The sequence below is a fragment of the Bufo gargarizans genome, chromosome 5, assembly GCF_014858855.1.
Source record: "Bufo gargarizans isolate SCDJY-AF-19 chromosome 5, ASM1485885v1, whole genome shotgun sequence".
Taxonomy (NCBI): domain Eukaryota; kingdom Metazoa; phylum Chordata; class Amphibia; order Anura; family Bufonidae; genus Bufo; species Bufo gargarizans.
In genome coordinates, this window is record NC_058084.1 from 830,555 (window position 1) to 849,588 (window position 19,034).

At 42.5% G+C, this 19,034-nt stretch overlaps 1 protein-coding gene across 1 annotated transcript in view; it reads right to left on the bottom strand.

Annotated features, from left to right (window-relative positions):
- SDHA (succinate dehydrogenase complex flavoprotein subunit A) overlaps positions 1 to 19,034 on the bottom strand; it is a 373,951-nt gene that overhangs the window by 144,992 nt on the left and 209,925 nt on the right. The window contains exon 11 of the mRNA XM_044293667.1: positions 6,972 to 7,090. Coding sequence (XP_044149602.1) covers positions 6,972 to 7,090 — 119 coding nt within the window. The remainder of the gene's footprint in view (positions 1 to 6,971; positions 7,091 to 19,034) is intronic.

Below are 19,034 nucleotides of genomic sequence, written 5' to 3' on the forward strand. Positions count from 1 at the left end.
GATTTCAGTTTATTTTTCAATTGAGTTGTACAGTTTATAGGTCACATTCAAGGTGGAAAAAGTTCTGAAATTATTTCTCTTTGTCTCATTTTTTTACATCACAGAAACCTGACATTTTACCAGGGGTGGGTAGACTTTTTATATCCATATACATATGGATGTTAGAAACCTTTGGCTGTGAAAATGAAAAATACATTTATTTATTTCCAATAAAATTATCTTTAGCCCCAAATTTTTCATTTTCACAAGGCATAACAGGAGAAAATGTACCCCACATTTGTTATGCATTTTTTTTCTGGATATGGCAACACCCCATATGATGTCGTAAATTGCGGTTTGGAGGCATGGCAGTGCTCAGACGGAAAGTTGTTTTTAGGACTAATAAAATTTATATTTGTTTGAGCTGTGCGAGGGTTTGTTTGTTGCAGGACGAGCTGTAATTTTTGTACCATTTTGGAGTACAAATCACAATAAAGTACATATGTAGTAGAATAACATCTTAACCCCTTAGTGACCAAGCCTGTTTGGGCCTTTATGACCAAGCGCTTTTCTTCCTTTTTTCATGGTCTCGTTCCAAGAGCTATAACTTTTTATTTTTTCGTCTATATAGCTTTATGAGGGCTTGTTTTTCACGGGACAAGTTGTAGTTTTTAATGGCACCATTTTGGGGTACACATAACTTTCTGATTAACTTTTATTAACTCTTTCTGGGAGGGAGATGGGGAAAAATAGCAATACTGCCACTGCGTTTTTACATTATAAATTTTACGGCGTTCATTTTTCAGTACAAATAACATAATATCTTTATTCTCTGGGTCAGTACGATTACAGTGATACTAAACACTTATAATTTTAAGTTTTACTACTTTTTTTTTTTCAATAAAGTTAAAGTTATTAACCAAAATAATGATTTTGCATTGCCACTTCACAAGACCCATAACTTTTTTTTTTTTTTTTCCCCTATGGAGTTGTGAGAGGGCTTGATTTTTGAGTGACAACTTGTATTTTTCATTAGTATCATTTTGGAGTAATTGCCGCTTTTTGATCGCTTGTTATTACGTTTTTTTCGGTGGAAACTAAGAATAAATTAGAAATTGTATTTTTTTTTTTTTTACGGCGTTCACCATAAGGGATAATTTATGTAATATTTATGTAGTCTGGTCGTTACGGACGCGCCAATACCAAACATATGGGGGATATTTCCGTTTTTTTAATTGAAAAGCGTATTTTCAGTGGAAAAAAATGCTATTTTTTATTTTAGGGATTTTTTTTATTTAATAAATGTGCATTTTTTTCCTATTCTTTTTACTACTTAAAAGTCCCACAAGGGGACTATAATATATAGTATTTTGATTGTTTTTAAAATGTAATGCATTATCTCTATAATACATTACATTTCAATGGCAATGCTATTCAAAGATTGACCAGCAGGCTGCGCCAGATAACTGCAGACAGGCTCGGGGCCCTGATCGGAAGCAAGGTAAGCTTCCCAACAAATCAGCACCCCACGATTGCATTATCGGGGTGCTGATGGGAGACAGAGGGAGTCCGCTCCCTCTGTCACCACTTTACATGCAGCGGGGCGCCATTGCGCCCAGCATGTAAAGGGTTAAACAGCCCGGATCGGCACTGTCATGTGAAAGCCGGGTCCGCGCTCCCCGCTGCATGGGGGAGCCGTGCAGCACTTGGACTGGGCCGCCGTAAAAATGCGGCGGCCCAGCCTAAGGCTCCTTAGTGACCGCCGTAAAAAGGCATATGGGTGGTCACTAAGGGGTTAAGCCAAGTACAATGAGTTACATTCGATTGAAAATAGTCGCATATAGTATATTTGTTCATGGAAAAAAACATGAGGGGAAAACATACAACATATAAACTAAGTAAACTCAGCGTTCTTCAAGTTAGAAAACATCTAGTCTAGGTCTAGTATTTCTTTGCATGCAGTTATTTTGAGGGAGTCTTTACTATGGAGGAAATGTCTCATCTTAAGATATTTATAGAAATCTTTATGAGGTATTGAGTATAGGTCATGGAGAGAGGCGAATTGCTTAAGTTGAGACATTTCAAAGGCTTTTAGATTATGGGTTTTAGAAATAGTCGATTCAATGTGCAGCCAATGGTGCTGCAAATCTCCTTTCCACCATTCTTTCATAAAGCTCAAGTGGGTAGCAATGTAGTAGTCATGTATATTGGGTAGCCCTAAACAACCTTCTTTTTTTTGTTTTAACATTATTTTGTGTGCAATCCGGGGTCTCCTGTTTCCGATCCACGTGATCTAGGAGTGCCACGTGATGTTATGACGTCAGAAGGTCCTTCCCGAATATAGTATTTAGCCATTACCGTTATACTACCCTACCTCCTGACTTCCTGTCGCACTGCTAATAACTGGCGTTCTTGAGTTTTAACGATCTGCACATGCGCAAACCAACAGTTTATGGAAAATCTCAGCGGAGTTTAGCTTTACGCCGGGACACTGCGCGGCTAACTCCGGCCGGCACATGCGCAGTGTCCCGGAGTGAAGCTGAACTCCGCTTAGATTTTCCATAAACTTTCAGTTTGCGCATGCGCAGAACGTCAAAACTCAGGAACGCCTCCTTACGTCATTAGCAGTGCGACGGGAAGTCAGGAGGTAGGGAAATCTCACAGTAGGGTAATGTAACGCTACACTGGACACAGCAGCCACAATACACTTCCGGTCCAATGCGTTCCACAGTGTAACGCATCGGCCGCTCGACGCGCACACCGCTGGAAGAAACACCCAAGCCACCAAAAACACCACCACCGAAATTCCATATGAATCTTTTTTGAGGAGACCGTAAGAACATTCAATTTAATAGTCCATATTCCTTCTACTCAACATGCGTTTCAAGCTGGAATGCAAGATCACTCCACCCCCACTTCCGGTCATGATTTATATCGGCTGAAAAAACAGACAATGCAATACATTTTCTTTCTTTAATCTTTGTAAAACCTGACTGTACTTGTCCTCCATTATATCTGAAGTGGAATGCATTATTTAAAGGGATTCTGTCACCTCGTTTTCGGGTTATAGAGCTGCGGATATGCACGGCTAGATAGCCACCAGCATGTCCGCAATATACCGATCCTATGGGGCTGTGTCCTTTTATTTAGTTAAAAAAATTATTTTATAGATATGTAAATGAGCTTTGTAAGGAGCCTAAGGGGCTGTACGGACCTTCCTGGCGCCCAGCCACGCCCCCCTGTAGAGGAGCCCAGCACCGCCTATGTCCTCCGAATCTCCCCCTTTCCTCACAGATACATTGCTGTAATCTTGCGATGCGTGAGCTCGCGCATGCGCAGTTCCTTCCCTGAGGCTGATGCCAGCACAGGGAAGGAACACTATACCGTCATTGCGCATGCATGAGCTCGCGCATTGCGAGATTACGGCAATCTGTGACGTAAGGAGGAGAGCCGGAGGACATAGGCGGTGCTGGGCTCCTTCACAGGGGGGTGTGGCTGGGCACCAGGAAGGTTCGTACAGCCCCTTGGGCTCCTTACAAAGCTCATTTACATATCTCTAAAATAATTTTTTAAACAAAATAAAAGCACACAGCACCTATAGGACCGGTATATTGTGGACATGCTAGCGGCGATCTAGCCGTGCATGTCCGCATCTCTATAACCGAAAACGAGGTGACAGAATCCCTTTAAGACAATTCACTTTTTTTTTGCAAAACAGGAAATTAGGTCAGATAGGGTCAGCCCCCTCCTGACCACATGACCCCAAACTATGTGCATGTAGTCACCCTATCTAAAGGCTGCCATATCACACTTTATGTATGCTCTTGAGAAAGGGACCTATATCCCGAAACATGTTGAGCTATTTATTGAAAATAAAGACTTACACTAATACAGGAGCCTTTGGGGACTAGATAAGCCACTTATCTACAGGCGACCTCGGCAGGGGAGGTGCAAGTATTTGCGTATTGAGCTTATCCTCTATGTCCCACTCTATCTCACACTGCCACCAGTGGCAATACAAATGATGCACAATTTGCACATGTATGTTTATAACTACAGATTTTAATATCACTGAAGACACGATCTAACCATGCCCATTTTTTACCTCACCAAAAGCATCTAGTTTCACACTTTTCTTCCTCCGGGTCCAATCCCGGAACAGCACCACTTACCGTATACATTTTTCATACCTGTTCACTTACTATACAGTACACTGCCCTGTACTAAACGCTTACAGTTTGGGGAGCTGCCTCACGTTTCTTGCTCAACTAGGTATAACGCTACCTCAACCAGGTGTACCTCTGTCGCCTCAAATCCTCTCCCCCCTCTCTCTCTCCACCCCCTACTATCCCAATCCTCTCTTTTGTTTGACTCCATTTTTTATCTTTACAGTGAAGAAAAATGGCTGAGTTGTTATGGAAACCTACTGTACCTGTGTATTTCAACACTGAAGGACCTGCGAGCTCCTATTGGTGAATACATTTTTTAGGAATATCTCAGGAATCATACATCCTAGAGAGCCGAGACCCGGTCTAAAACCTCCCCAGACACTGGATGTACCTATGGGCCAAAGGGTGTTAAGTCTCTATGTCGTAATGTGACTCCCAGCATTAATAGTGCCCCCCAGTAACATTAATGCCTCCATTTGTGACCCCCCAGAATGGATAATGCCCCCATTAGCATCCCCCAGCATTAATTCCACCCTTAGTGCCCCCAGAAATAGTAATGCCTCCATTAGCACCCCCCAGAATTAATAATACCCCCCATAAGCACCCCCCAGAATGGATAATGCTCCCATTAGCACCCCCCCAGGACTGATAAAGCCCCCATTAGTGCCACCCAGGATTGATAATGCCCCGAAAATGGATATTGCCATTAGTGCCCCCCCCCCCCCCAGGATTGATAATGCCATTAGTGCCCGCAGAATGGATCACGCCTCCAGTAATAGTAGTGCCTCAATTAGCTCCCTCCAGAATTAATAATGCACCCATTAGCGCTCCCAGTATTAATAATGCTCAAATCAGCCCCCCCCCCGAATTAATAATGCCCCCTTTAGCACCCCCCGAATTAATAATGCCCCCATTAGCGCCCCCCAGGATTGATAATGCCCCCATTAGTGCTCCCCAGAATGGATAATGCCCCCAGTAATGGTAATGCCTCCATTAGCTCCCCCCAGAATTTATAGTGCCCCCAGAATGGATAATGCCTCCATTAGTGCCCCCAGTAATAGTAATGCCTCCATTAGTGCCCCCCAGAATTAATATTGCCCCATTAGCGCCCCCAGGATTGATAATGCCCCCAGTAATAGTAATGCCTCCATTATTGCCCCCCAGAATTAATATTGCCCCATTAGCGCCCCCCAGAATTAATAGTGCACCCAGGATTGATAATGCCCCCCAGAATGGGTAATGCCCCCAGTAGTGCCCTCAGTAATAGTAATTCCTTGATTAGTGCCCCCCAAAATGGGTAAACCCCCTATTAGGGCCCCCGAGGATAAATAATGCCCCCATTAGTGCCCTCAGTAATAGTAATTCCTCCATTAGTGCCCTCCAGAATTATTAATACCCCCATTAGAACCCACCAGAATTAATAATGCCATAAGTGCCCCCCAGAATGGATAATGCACCTATTCGCGCCCCTCAGAATTAATAATGCCCCCATTAGAGCCCCCCAGAATAATAATGCCCCCATTAGCACCCCCCAGAATTAATAGTGCCCCCAGTAATATTAATCCCCCAGTAATGGCAATGCCCCCCAGATTTAATATTGCCCCCAATAGTGCCCCCAGTAATAGTAATGCCCCCCCTTAGTGCCCCCTTCTCTTCTCACCTCATTTGATCGCGTCGCTGTGAACATTCGCTGCTGACTGGATTCTCAGTGCAGGACCTGCACTCCAGCGTGATGACATCTCGCAGGTCTTGTTCTGCACATCCAGTAAGCAGTGAGTGTTCACAGCGGCAAAATCAAATGGATGAGGCAAGTTTTTTTTTTTTCTTTCTTAACACAAGTGGGGAAAGGGGCGGGAGTTAAAGACTGTACTAATGAGCATTCCACAATGGAAGCACTCATTAGTAACAGTCCTTTTAGTAAAATACCGCCAATTATTACTGCTGGTATAAAAAAAAATTACCAGCACTGTCTGGGGCGCTAAATTGCCAGCTTGGCGGGTGAAATACTGGCCAGTTGGCAACCCTACTGAACATACAGAACAGGTCGCAGTCTTTGGAAGGTATTCCAAAGGAAACTAGAGTACTTGGAGGAAATCCAAGCAAACACAGGGAGAACATGCAAACTCCAGGCTGATGTTGTCCTTTTGAACCTAGGACTCTATATAATACAAATATATATTACAAATATATACATACACAGGCCAGGCCGAAAAAAATTGAAACACACTACAAATTACACTGAGCAACATCAACATAATTTGGGAGGAGCTAAATGTTAAATGCCAATATTTTAAACTTTTATATCATACTAATTGTGTTACTGTGTTAATATAGAAAAATAAAGGACTTGCTTGTGAACACAATCACTGTCCATATGCCTTAATTAGGGCACCCTACTCAAGCAAAAATGTATAGCCGCTCTATACAAGCGATGCCTGTTTTGGCAATTACACAGATGGGAGATTCATATGAATAGCCACCATCATGTATTATATTTTCCTTGCTCATGCCTCCCCTAGTCACTGGCGATATCAGCCGTTTGTAGGGTTTGGGGGGGGATGAGTCTACCAGGGGTGACTACAATTTTAAATTTACGTTTTTTACCTCAGGGATTGCTGCTAAATACACTGAACATTTTTACAAGGATTACTTACACAATTACTTCTCCCCATTATCTGTACATACTTTGTTTATATGGAAACATAGCAAAACCATTTTGGGAAAAATATACATACAAAACATTCAATAAAATCATTGCTTTGATTATGAAAACAGTGCACTACTAGAAGGATGAATGTTTTAAACAGTAATGTACTATAATACCTTCTGCATGTTGATTCTCAGCTCTGAAGTTCTTGTGCTTCCATTGGCAAACCGTAATTTGTCCAGATTCACAACAGATTCCTCTCCAGCATTAGCTTTGATAGGAGGCAATGCTTCTCCTAGAATTTAAGAATGTTAATAATTTTTGGGCTAGAAATAATATATATATATTATACAATATACATACACACACTACTCACAAACAGTTAGGGATATTCGGCTTTCAGTCCAAGCTACAATGATATGACATCATGAAAGTATGGCATTTAAGAAGAAGCATCATCTCAAACAATTTATTGAAACAAAAGCCAACAGTGGTGGTTTATACCCCCATAAAAAAATGTCTCTACACGGCGACTCAGCTGATCCCATAGCCGCTCTATACAAGCGATGCCAGTTTTGGCAATTACACAGATGGGAGATTCAAATTAATGGCCACCATCATGTATTATATTTTCCCTGCTCCTTCCTCCCCTAGTCCCTGGCGATATCAACAGTTTGTAGGGTTTGGGGGATGGCTCTGCCAGGGGTGTTAAATATTAAATCTCAGGGATTGCTGCTAAATACAAAGAACATTTTTACTTCCAGAAACCAGGATTACTTACACAATTACTTCTCCCCATTTTCTGTACATACTTTGGTTCTAAATGATGCATTGTTCTCCATTAAGATGCAATGATTGTAGGCCTGTGTTGTTCATGCAGAAGAACAACAACTGGATTAATACTGTTATTCAAGTAGTATGGGCTAGACACAAAGTTTACGGCATGAATAGACACACCTGCCCACAATGTAACACAACCACCACCATTGGTGACAATAGTGGCTGATGCATAGCGCTCTCCTTAGAGATGGTTTTGAAATGTCTGAAGTGACACTTAGGTGCCCCTCACCTCCCTTACATGTGCCTGGAGTTGTGTGGAATTCATCATCCGGTTCCACAGGGCACTGTTCACAAAGAAACAGTCATCAGTGTGGGATGTTGCCAAAGGAAGTCCACTTCTATCCCTTTCTGTGACTCTTCCAGTCACTTTGTATCTCTGTTGCAACCTGCTGGTGACACTCTAAGCTCAGTGGCTCCTTACATCTGAGAACATCCTGCTTGAAGCCTTGCAATAGCGAGGTACTGTTGATCAATTGTTAGGTGCAGTCTTGGTCTCCAGATGTCAAAATGTGAACAGCATGGTGAGGGGGACTGTTGAAACCATAACATTTATTGGATGATTCATGGATCAAAAACCTGCTGTGAATTTTGCCATTAAGCTCCTTGTTAGAGCACAGCAAGTTGTGCAAAAAGTACTGAAACAATGACCAGTTGGACATGTGCATTCAAAAGTTTAGAGAAGGTCACATTAAGTTAATCTGTAAAGGTTGCAGTGCATTTTAAATTCATCCTGAAATTTCACCCACAACCCAGAGATCCCTAACTTTTTATAAATAGTGTGTGTATGTATATATAAATACAGTATCTTGCAAAAGTTAGTATACCCCTCACATTTTTGTAAATATTTTATATCTTTTCATGGGACACTTTGATACAATGTAAAGCAGTCAGTGTACAGCTTGTATAAGAGTACATTTGGTCTGCCTTCAAAATAACTCCACACACAACCATTAATGTCTAAACTGCTGGCAACAAAAGTGAAAATGGCCAAATTGTGCTCAATTAGCCATTTTTCCTCCCTGGTGTCATGTCACTCATTAATGTTACAAGGAAGCAGGTGTGTCAAATTTGGTGTCATCACTTTCACACTCTCTCATACTGTTCACTGGAAGTTCAACATGGCACCTCATGGCAAAGAACTCTGAGGATTTGAAAAAAGAATTGTTGCTCTACATAAAGATGGCCTAGGCTGTAAGAAGACTTCCAACAGCCTGAAACTGAGTTGCAGCACAGTGGCCAAGTCCATACAGCGGTTTAAGAAGACAGGTTCCACTTAGAACAGGCCTCGTCATGGTCGATTAAAGAGGTTGAGAGAACATGCTCAGCTTCATATCCAGAGGTTGTCTTTTCAAAATAGACGTAAGAGTGTTGCCAGCATTGATGCAGAGGTTAAAGGGGTGGGGGTCAGCCTGTCAGTGATCAGACCATACGCGACACTGCATCAAATTGGTTGTCCCAGAAGGAAACCTCTTCTAAAGATGATGCACAAGAAAGCCCACAAAAATGTTGCTTAAGACAAGCAGACTAAGGACATGGATTACTGGAATCATGTCCTGTGGTCTGATAAGACCAAGAGAAACGTATTTGGTTCAGATGGTGTCAAGTGTGTGTGGCCACAACCAGGTGAGGAGTACAAAGACAAGCAAGTCTTTCCTATAGTCAAACATAGTGGTGGGAGTGCCATGGTTTGTGGCTGCATGAGTGCTTCCGGCTGTTCATTGAGGGAACCTTGAATGTCAACATGTACTGTGACATACTGAAGCAGAGCATAATCCCCTATCTTCGGAAATTGGGCTGCAGGGCAGTGTACCAACATTATAACAACCCCAAAGAAACCTCCAAGACGACCACTGCCTTGTTAAAGAAATTGTCACCGTGTAGGGGGAAGAGAGGAACACAAGAATGACAACAGAAGAGAAATGACCAGGACCTAGGCCTCAAGGCTAGGGAAAGGGAAATGGTGACCACCTAAGGAAACCCCAAACCTAGCCCTGACTGCTCTATTGGGCTCTGTCAGTATGAATAGATCCATAAGGTGGGAATATTCATACACCGAAAACCTAGGCCATAGTAACCCTGAGAGCCCTAGGATTAGTGACAGGATCTGAGACTACTGGTTCCTTCCCAGATGAACGAACCAGCGTCTCCCTGAGGCCTAGTAAGCAACAAGTAAATGGGAACAAAATACCAAGAGAAGCACACTTATGTTCAATAGAAAATGGATGAGCAGGAACTCAGATGAGGACCACACACCAGCTCTTTCAACTCCAGGCAGAGAATATCAACCGCATGGTAGGAAGCGTGAGTCCAGACTAAATAGAGGAGCAGTAATGACCACAAGCTACACCTGAGACAAGAGGTGTGGTTATTACCAACAACAACACTACAAGTGAAAACAGATGGGTTGTCAGATGACCTAATGTGCAGCCAGTCTCTCTGATCTTCTAACCTGTGTTACTGGAGGGACCGTTACAGTGCCCCCCCCCCCTTCTACGGGTGACCTCCAGACACCCAAGACCGACCTTATCCGGATTGGGCCCTGTGAAAGGCTTTCACAAGGAGACCAGCATTAACTTCGGCCGCTGGACCTTAACCTTTCCAATGAACGAGGAACTGAAGGGATCTACGGAGAATTTGTGAGTCCACTATCCTGGCGATCTGAAATTCAAGATTACCGTCCACCATGACAGGAGCGGGAGGCAAGCAGGTTCGACATATCTCTTCAGCAAGGATTTGTGGAAAACCTTATGAATTTTTAAAGCTTGCGGAAGTTCAAGATGAAAGGCTACTGGGTTAATAATGGCAGATATCTTATATGGACCAATAAACCTTGGACCCAACTTCCAAGAGGGTACCTTTACCTTAATGTTTCTTGTGGACAGCCACACAGAATCACCGACTCTCAGGTCCGGACCACTTATAAGTCTCTTGTCAGTTATACTCTTTCCTCTTCAGGTATACCATAAGTCTCAGTACCAGAAAATGCGCCAAACTGGGGATGGAACCCATATGCCCCAAAAGACTCCTACCTATGGTTATTTATGGCAAACTCGGCCAAAGACAAAAATGAAGACCACTCCTCTTAATTCTCGGAGGCAAAACATCTCAAATAAGTCTCCAGATTCTGGTTAGTGCATTCAGTCAGCCTGCGTTCGACTGAAGATGAAAGGCCGAAGAGAAGGCCAATTGTACCCCCAAGCGAGTACAGAACGCCTTCCAGAATCTGAAAACAATCTGGAGACACCAGATCAGAGGGAATACTATGTAGCTTCACGATGTTATTGAGAAACACTTAGTATTAGGTAGACCTGATTATGCTATAAAGTGCGACATCTTGCTGAAGCGATCAACAACCACCAGAATCACTGTTTTTTTCCTGAGGAAGTCAGCAAATCTGTGATAAAGTCCATTGACAAATTAGTACAAGGTAGGGACTGAATGGACAACGGAAATCCTGGCCGAGTATGTGTCACCTTAGCACGAGCACAAGTACCACAAGCTGACACATAGCTCTCAACACATTTATACAACTCCACCAGAATCTATGAGAAATGAGATTGACCGTGAATCTGCTCCCAGGGTGTCCTGTAAGAACTGTACAGTGATGTTCCTCGAACACCTTGTTCTCATAATTCGGAAGGAACAAAAAACTTCCCCGGCAGACAGGACTCCGGTGCATCTCCCTGGGCCTCCCACACCTCTGCCTCAAGCTCGGGATAAAGGGCGGATATTACCACCCCTTTAGCCAATATCGGACCAGGATCTTCTTAATCACCCTTCCCCCCCCCCACGAAAGCGTCCGCCTTGACATTCTTAACCCCAGGGCGATAGGCGACAACGAAATAAAATCTGATAAAAAAACTACGACCATCTGGCCTGCCTTGGTTTCAGGCATTTAGCAGACTCCAAATAAGCCAGTTTTTTTTGTGAGTGGTAATTACTGTAATAGGATGAATCACTCCTTTCAACCAATGACACCATTCCTTAAAAGCCAACTTAATGGCCAGCAACTCTATTACCCACGTCATAATTTTTTTTTCAGCAGTTGAGAGCTTCTTAGAGAAGAAAGCACATGGGCGCCATTTACTAGGTGAAAGGCCCTGCAACAAGACTGCTCCTACCTCGGATGCGTCAACTTCTACAATTAATGGTTGTGACACATCTGGTTGCACCAGCATAGGAGCATTCCTTCACAGTTGAGTAGTTCAAAATACATTTACGGTAGTAGTTGGTGAACCCCAAAAACCACATAAGCGCTTTCAGATTTTCGGGTTGATCCCAGTCCAACACAGCACGGACCTTCTCTGGAACCATACGAAAACCTGAAGATGAGTGTAAGTAACCCAGGAATTGCACTTCCTGAACTGCAAATACACACTTTTCCAACTTAGCATACAACTTATTCTCTCTTAGGATCTGCAACACTTGTCTCACGTAATCCTGATGCGTCTCCATGTCATGAGAATAAATTAGAATATCATCCAGATGCACCTCGACAAACCTGTCCACCAGATGATGAAAGATGTCATTGATGAAATGTTGAAAAACTGCAGGGGCATTGGGTAACGCAAAAGGCATGACCAAATTCTCAAAATGAGAATTCATCCCCCTCCTTGATCCTTACCAAACTTAACAAATCCAACTTGGCACCAACAATCTGACTGAACAAATCCGGGATCAAAGGAAGGAGATGAGGATCACGGACAGTAATGCGATTAAGCTCATGGAAGTCCAAACATGGCCTAAGGGTTCCGTCCTTTTTCTTAACAAAGAAGAACACTGTGTCCACTGTGGATTTGAATGGTCTAATATGACCTTTAGCCAAACTCTTGTGATATATTCTCGCATGGCTGCTCTATCGGGTTCTGAAAGATTATACAACGGAGACTTGGGCAACCTAGCTCTAGGAACAAGATTGACAGGGCAGTCATACTCCCGATGTGGAGGTACCTCCTGGTTTCCACTTTCAGAGAATACATCAGAAAAATCTGAAATAAACAAAGGTACAACTTTAGTGGTTACAACAGAAAGCAATGTGCTAAGATTGTCTATACAATAATCACTGCAATCAAGAATCTGTCTCGCTTGCTAATCAATGGTAGGATTATGTTTGCTTAACGATGTTAACCCTAGCACCAAGGGAGCAGGTAGACCCTCCAGCACAAAACACAAAATGGAATCTTGAGGAAAATCACCCACTTTTAAACGGATGTCCTGCACCATTTGCAACAAATATTTCTGTGCGAGTGGAGCAGAATCAATTGCAAACAAAATATTTTTGTCTAATGCACTTGTTGTCAACCCATGTATATGGACAAACTGACCATCAACTAACTTTAACCCCTGCCCCAATGTCAAACACTTTCATTCGCACAGTTTTGGAATCTAGCGCCACCTCGGCAGACAGGAGAAGTCGAGTACTACTGGCAAATGACAAATCTAGCGTCGCCTCGGCAGACAGGAGAACTTGGGTACTACCGGCAAATTACAAAAGTAAATTCTCAGATTCCCCACCCACACCACCAAGAGTGAGATGAGGATTAAACATTTTTTTTCCTCTTTTTCACCTTGATGCTGAACATAATGACATACGTTAACAAAATGTCCCCTTTTTCCACAGAAAAGGCAGTCTCTTCTTAAGCCTAAAGTTCTTATCACCAGGTCCAGGGGTAGCTCCTCCCAGCTGCATTGGTTCATCACCAGACATAAAATCAAGTGTTTCTGTAACTAAAGTGTCAGAAGAGGCCACCACCTTATAGGATAGTACGTCCCGAGAGTGAGGAACCTTAGATCTCTCCCTCAGGCATCTATCAATACGTACAGTAAGGAACATTGACGCTTTCAATGACTTGGTATATTCGTGAATCGCCAACGCGTCCTTCAGGCTCTCCGATAACCCTTAACAGAATTGACTAAGGAGAGCTGGATCATTCCACTCCATATCCATAGCCCATCTCCTAAATTCAGAGCAATAGGTCTCCGAACAACGCTCTCCGTGCCGTAAGCCACACAACTTAGTCTCAGCTAGGGAGATCCGATCTGGGTCATCGTAGATAAGACCTAGAGCTCTAAAAAAATTTATCTACCGACCAGAGGGACTGTGATCCGGTTGGCAACAAAAAAGCCCAAGATTGAGCATCACCTTTAAGTAATGAAATGATTATACCTACTCTCCCGTCCCCAGGAGAGTTAGGACATAGTCTAAAACATAATTTGCAAGACTCCCTGGAGCGAATAAAGTTGTCACTTCCCCTGGAAAATCTGTCCGGGAGAGTGTCCGTAGGTTCAAGGCAGGCCTCGTTCCTGCTGCCGGAACCAGCGGCCTGTGGTCTCTGGATCTGCGAGACCATCGTGCAGAGGTCAGCCACCTCCAAAGACAGCCCCTGCAGCTGTTTTACCAGTGCAGAAATCGTATCAATCGTTGCACTGACACAAACAAAATGGCAGTTTCTCGGTGGTTGATAATGTCACAGTGTAGGGGGAGGGAAGGAACATCAGAATGACAACAGAAGGGAAATGACCAGGAACAAGGCCTCAAGGCTAGGGAAAATGAAATGGTGACCACCTAAGGAAACCCTAAACCTAGCCCTGACTCCTATCAGTATAAACAGACCCTGAAGGTGGAAATATTCATACACCGGAAACCTAGGCATTAGACTAACCCCTTAAAAGCCCTAGGATTAGTGACAGGGTCTGAGACTACCGGTTCCTTCCTAGATGAACGAACTAGGATCTCCCTGAGGCCTAGTAAACAAGCAAATGGGAGCAACCAACATGGTATGAGATGTGGGTCCAGACTAAATAGAGGAGCAGTAATGACCACAAGCTACACCTGAGACAAGAGGTTGTGGTCATTACCAACAACAACACTGCAATAAGTAAAAACAGATAGGCTGTGAGATGACCTAACGTGCAGCCAGTCTTTCAGATCTTCTAACCTCTGTCACTGGCGGGACCATGACAGAAACTGAGGGTAGGTGTCTGAACCAAGGGTTTGGCTTTGTGTCTCATGTTAGCTCTTGTTGGAATGAAAAAGACCTGTACAAGAAAGATGGTTTGCATCTTTCTCTCAAGGGAACGAATGTCCTCGGTGAACAGTTCCAAGTATTTGCTAAGAAGCATTTAAACTAGGAAAGGGGGGCAAAAGAGTGATAATCCAGCAATCCAACTGCTCCCCAGAACAATGCCAGAAGATGCCAGTAGCACAAAGGTTAAGAAATGACGAGCTCAGATTCTTGTCTACAAATGCTCGCAGTTTAGGGAATAAGATAAATGAACTTGAGGCTATAATGGCATCTGAGAATATAGATTTAGTGGCTGTTACTGAGACGTGGTTCAAGGGGAGTAATGACTGGGATATATTGATACCAGGGTTCTCTCTATACAGGAAAGACAGAGAAGGCAAGGAGGGGGAGGGGTGGCCCTGTATGTGACAGATAGCATAAAATCTAATTTGATACAAGTTAGCAAGAACAATTTAGAGTCAGTTTGGGTTACCTTGCAGCTTGATAATCATAAGGTAACTCGTGTAGGTGTGATATATAGACCACCTAGCCAAGTCAAAGAATTAGATCTACTAGTTGAGGAAATAGCTAAAATGACATTGAAGGGGGAAGTTATCATTATGGGAGACTTCAATCTTCCAGATGTAAACTGGAAAACCAAAATAGCTAGCTCTGGCAGGAGTACAGATATTCTAAATTCCCTGCTGGGATTATCTCTACAGCAAGTAGTTGAGGAGCCAACCGGAAGGAGGCCATTTTAGATTTAGTATTCACAAATGGGAATTTGGTATATGATATTACTGTAGGGGAAAGCTTGGGATCTAGTGATCACCAGTCAGTGTGGTTTACTATAAGAACAGTGACTCAGTCACACCACACAAAAACAAAAAAGTTTTTGAAAAACTGACTTTTCTAAAATTAGATTAGTAGTATACGAGTCCCTATCAGATTGGAACAGTTTAATTGGAGTCCAGGAGAAAAGGGACTTCTTAAAAGTGGCACTATTGAAGGCAACAGAAAATTGCATTAGGCTTGTCAGTAAAAGCAAACAAAGGAAGAGACCACTGTGGTAATCAGCAGAAGTGGCCAAAATAATTAAAAACAAAAAGGATAGCATTTAGGAATTATAAAAAAAAAAAAATTAACGAGGCTGAAAGGCAATTTATAAGATTAGGCAGAGAGAGGCCAAACAAGTTATAAGAGCTTCTAAAGCACAGGCAGAAGAGAAATTAGCTCAGTCAGGGAAAAAAGGCGATAAGGCATTCTTCAGATACATAAATGAAAAAAGGAAACTAAAACAAGGAATTACCAAATTAAAAACAAAATAAGGAAAGTATATGGAAGAAGATAAAGAACTAGCTGACTGTCTCAATGAATACTTCTGTTCAGTTTTTACAAAGGAAAATGAAGGAAAAGGACCTCAGGAAAGAAGACGAATGAATCTTTTGATGCCTATGTCTTTACAGAGGAAGAGGTTCTAAGTCAGCTGTCTAAAATTAATACAAATAAGTCACAGGGGTCTGATGGGATACACCCAAAGCTATTAAAAGAGCTCAGCGTTGAACTAGCAAAACCATTAACAGATTTATTTAACCAATCACTGGCAACAGGAGTCGTCCCAGAAGATTGGAAATTAGCAAATGTTGTGCCCATTCACAAGAAAGGAAGTAGGGAGGAATCGGGCAACTATAGGCCAGTAAGCCTGACATCAATAGTGGGGAAATTAATGGAAACCATACTTAAGGAGAGGATTGTGGAACATCTAAAATCCCATGGATTGAAAGATGAAAAACAGCATGGGTTTACTTCAGGGAGATCATGTCAAACTAATCTTATTGATTTTTTTGATTGGGTGACTAAAATAATAGATGGAGGAGGTGCAGTAGACATCGCTTATCTAGACTTTAGTAAGGCTTTTGATACTGTCCCACATAGAAGGCTTATCAATAAATTGCAGTCTGTGGGCTTGGACTCCCATATTGTTGATTGGATTAGGCAGTGGCTGAGGGACAGATAGAGGGTTGTAGTCAATGGAGTATATTCAGACCAAGGTCTTGTTTCCAGTGGGGTACCTCAGGGATCTGTTCTGGGACCCATATTGTTTAATATCTTTATCAGCGAAATTTCAGAAGGCCTCGATGGTAAGGTGTGTCTTTTTGCTGATGACACAAAGATTTGTAATAGGGTTGATGTTCCTGGACGGATACACCAAATGGGAAAGGATTTAGGAAAACTAGAGGAATGGTCAAAAATCTGGCAACTAAAATGTAATGTTGATAAGTGCAAGATAATGCACCTGGGGCATAAAAACCCAAGAGCAGAATATAAAATCAGTGATACAGTCCTAACCTCAGTATCTGAGGAAAGGGATTTAGGGATCATTATTTCAGAAGACTTAAAAGGTAGGCAGACAATGTCAGAGCAGCAGGAAATGCTAGCAGAATGCTTGGGTGTATAGGGAGAGGAATTACCAGTAGAAAGAGGGAGGTGCTCATGCCGCTCTACAGAGTACTAGTGAGACCTCATTTGGAGTATTGTGCTTAATACTGGAGACCATATCTCCAGAAGGATATCAATATTTTGGAGAGAGTTCAGAGAAGAGCTACTAAACTAGTAAATGGATTACAGGATAAAAAACTTACCAGGAAAGATTAAAAGGACCTTAACATGTATAGCTTGGAAGAAAGACGAGACAGAGGGGATATGATAGAAACTTTTAAATACATAAAGGGAATCAACAAGGTAAAAGAGGAGAGAATATTTAAAAGAAGAAAAACTGATACAAAAGGAGTTTTAAATTAGAGGGGCAGAGGTTTAAAAGTAATATAATAGTAATAATATTCCTGCAGAAGTGGTAGCTGCAAATACAGTGAAGGAGTTTAAGCATGCATGGGATAGGCATAAGCCCATCCTTCATATAAGATAGGGGCTATCCATAGTATTCAGTATATTGGGCAGACTAGATGGACCAAATGGTTCTTATCTGCCGACACATTGGTAAAGGTGCTGGTCTGGCCAAGCATGTCTCCCAACCTAAACCCTATTGAGCATCTGTTGACATCCTCAATTGGAAGGTGGAGGAGTAGAAGTGCATTCCAGTGACAAGATGTGAAGCTCTAGTGAACTCCATGCCCAACAGAGTTAAGGCAGTGGTGGAAAATATTGGTGCCCACACAATTTTTAAAACTTTGGGCACAATTTGGCCATTTTCACTCAGAGTTGTACTCACTTTTGTTGTCAGCGGTCTAGACATTAATGGTTGTGTGTTGAGTTATTTTGAGGGTACACCAAATATCCACTGTTATACAAGCTGTACACTGACTATCAAAGTGTATCAAAGTGTCATATCTTCACTGTTCTCCCATGAAAAGATATAATAAAATAATTTACAAAAATGTGAGGTGTACTCACTTGTGTGAGATACTGGTGTATATATAGCCGTTTATGCCATTGAGTAAAGTCACTATAACCCTAGTGAATACTGTGACACATTACTTTTTTTTTTATAAATCTTGGAAATATACACAAGAAGTGACAATGTTTTATTTGATTGCACTCACTTTATGGCAAAGTCAATTTGAATGTAAACAGATGAAAGTAAAAAAAAAAACGAAACAAATGCAAACAAATAAAACAGAACATAAAAATTATGCATAAAATAATTCTTGGTCCTAAGTATAGCACGCTTAAAGGGGTTGTCTCATCAAATACAATCGGGGAATCTGACTAGGATATGCCCTCATTGTCTTTGATGAGACAACCGTTTTAAAGGGAACCTGTCACCTCCAAAACACATTTTAAACAGACCTCATTACCTTACAGTAGCCCCCAGTGTGTTACTAATAATGTTTTTCATTCCACCACTGGTTGTTGCTTACTTTATAAAAAAAGCTGTTTTTATGTGTTTGCTATCCTCAGAGTCAGCTTGAAGTCAAAGGGGCTGCAGCCTCCTTGCTTCAAGTCAAGCTAAGCCTGCCCCTTACCTGTCCTCCCTTCACTGTGATTCACTGTGAGCCGGAATCGCGTAGTGACCAGGAGCGCACCGCACATGCGCGAGACTTGCACGATGCCAGCCTAACAGGATGTCAATCACAGTGAAGGGAGGACAGTTAAGGGGCGGGCTTAGCTTGACTTCCCACCGCTGGGACCCGCATCTATATTGAGAACAGAGCCCCACAAAAGTGATGGAAGGTGCACTGTACATGCGCAGAAGCCCTCTATTCATTTACTATGGGGCCGCTGAAAATAGCTGAGCGCTGGCTCAGTCATTTCCGTCGGGCACATAGAAGTGAATATGGGCAGCAGCCGGTCATGCACGGTGCGCTCCCTTTCATTTCAATGGGGAGTGCATTTGGTGGTGGCCTGGACCTGAGTCCTCCAGCCACCACTTTGTCA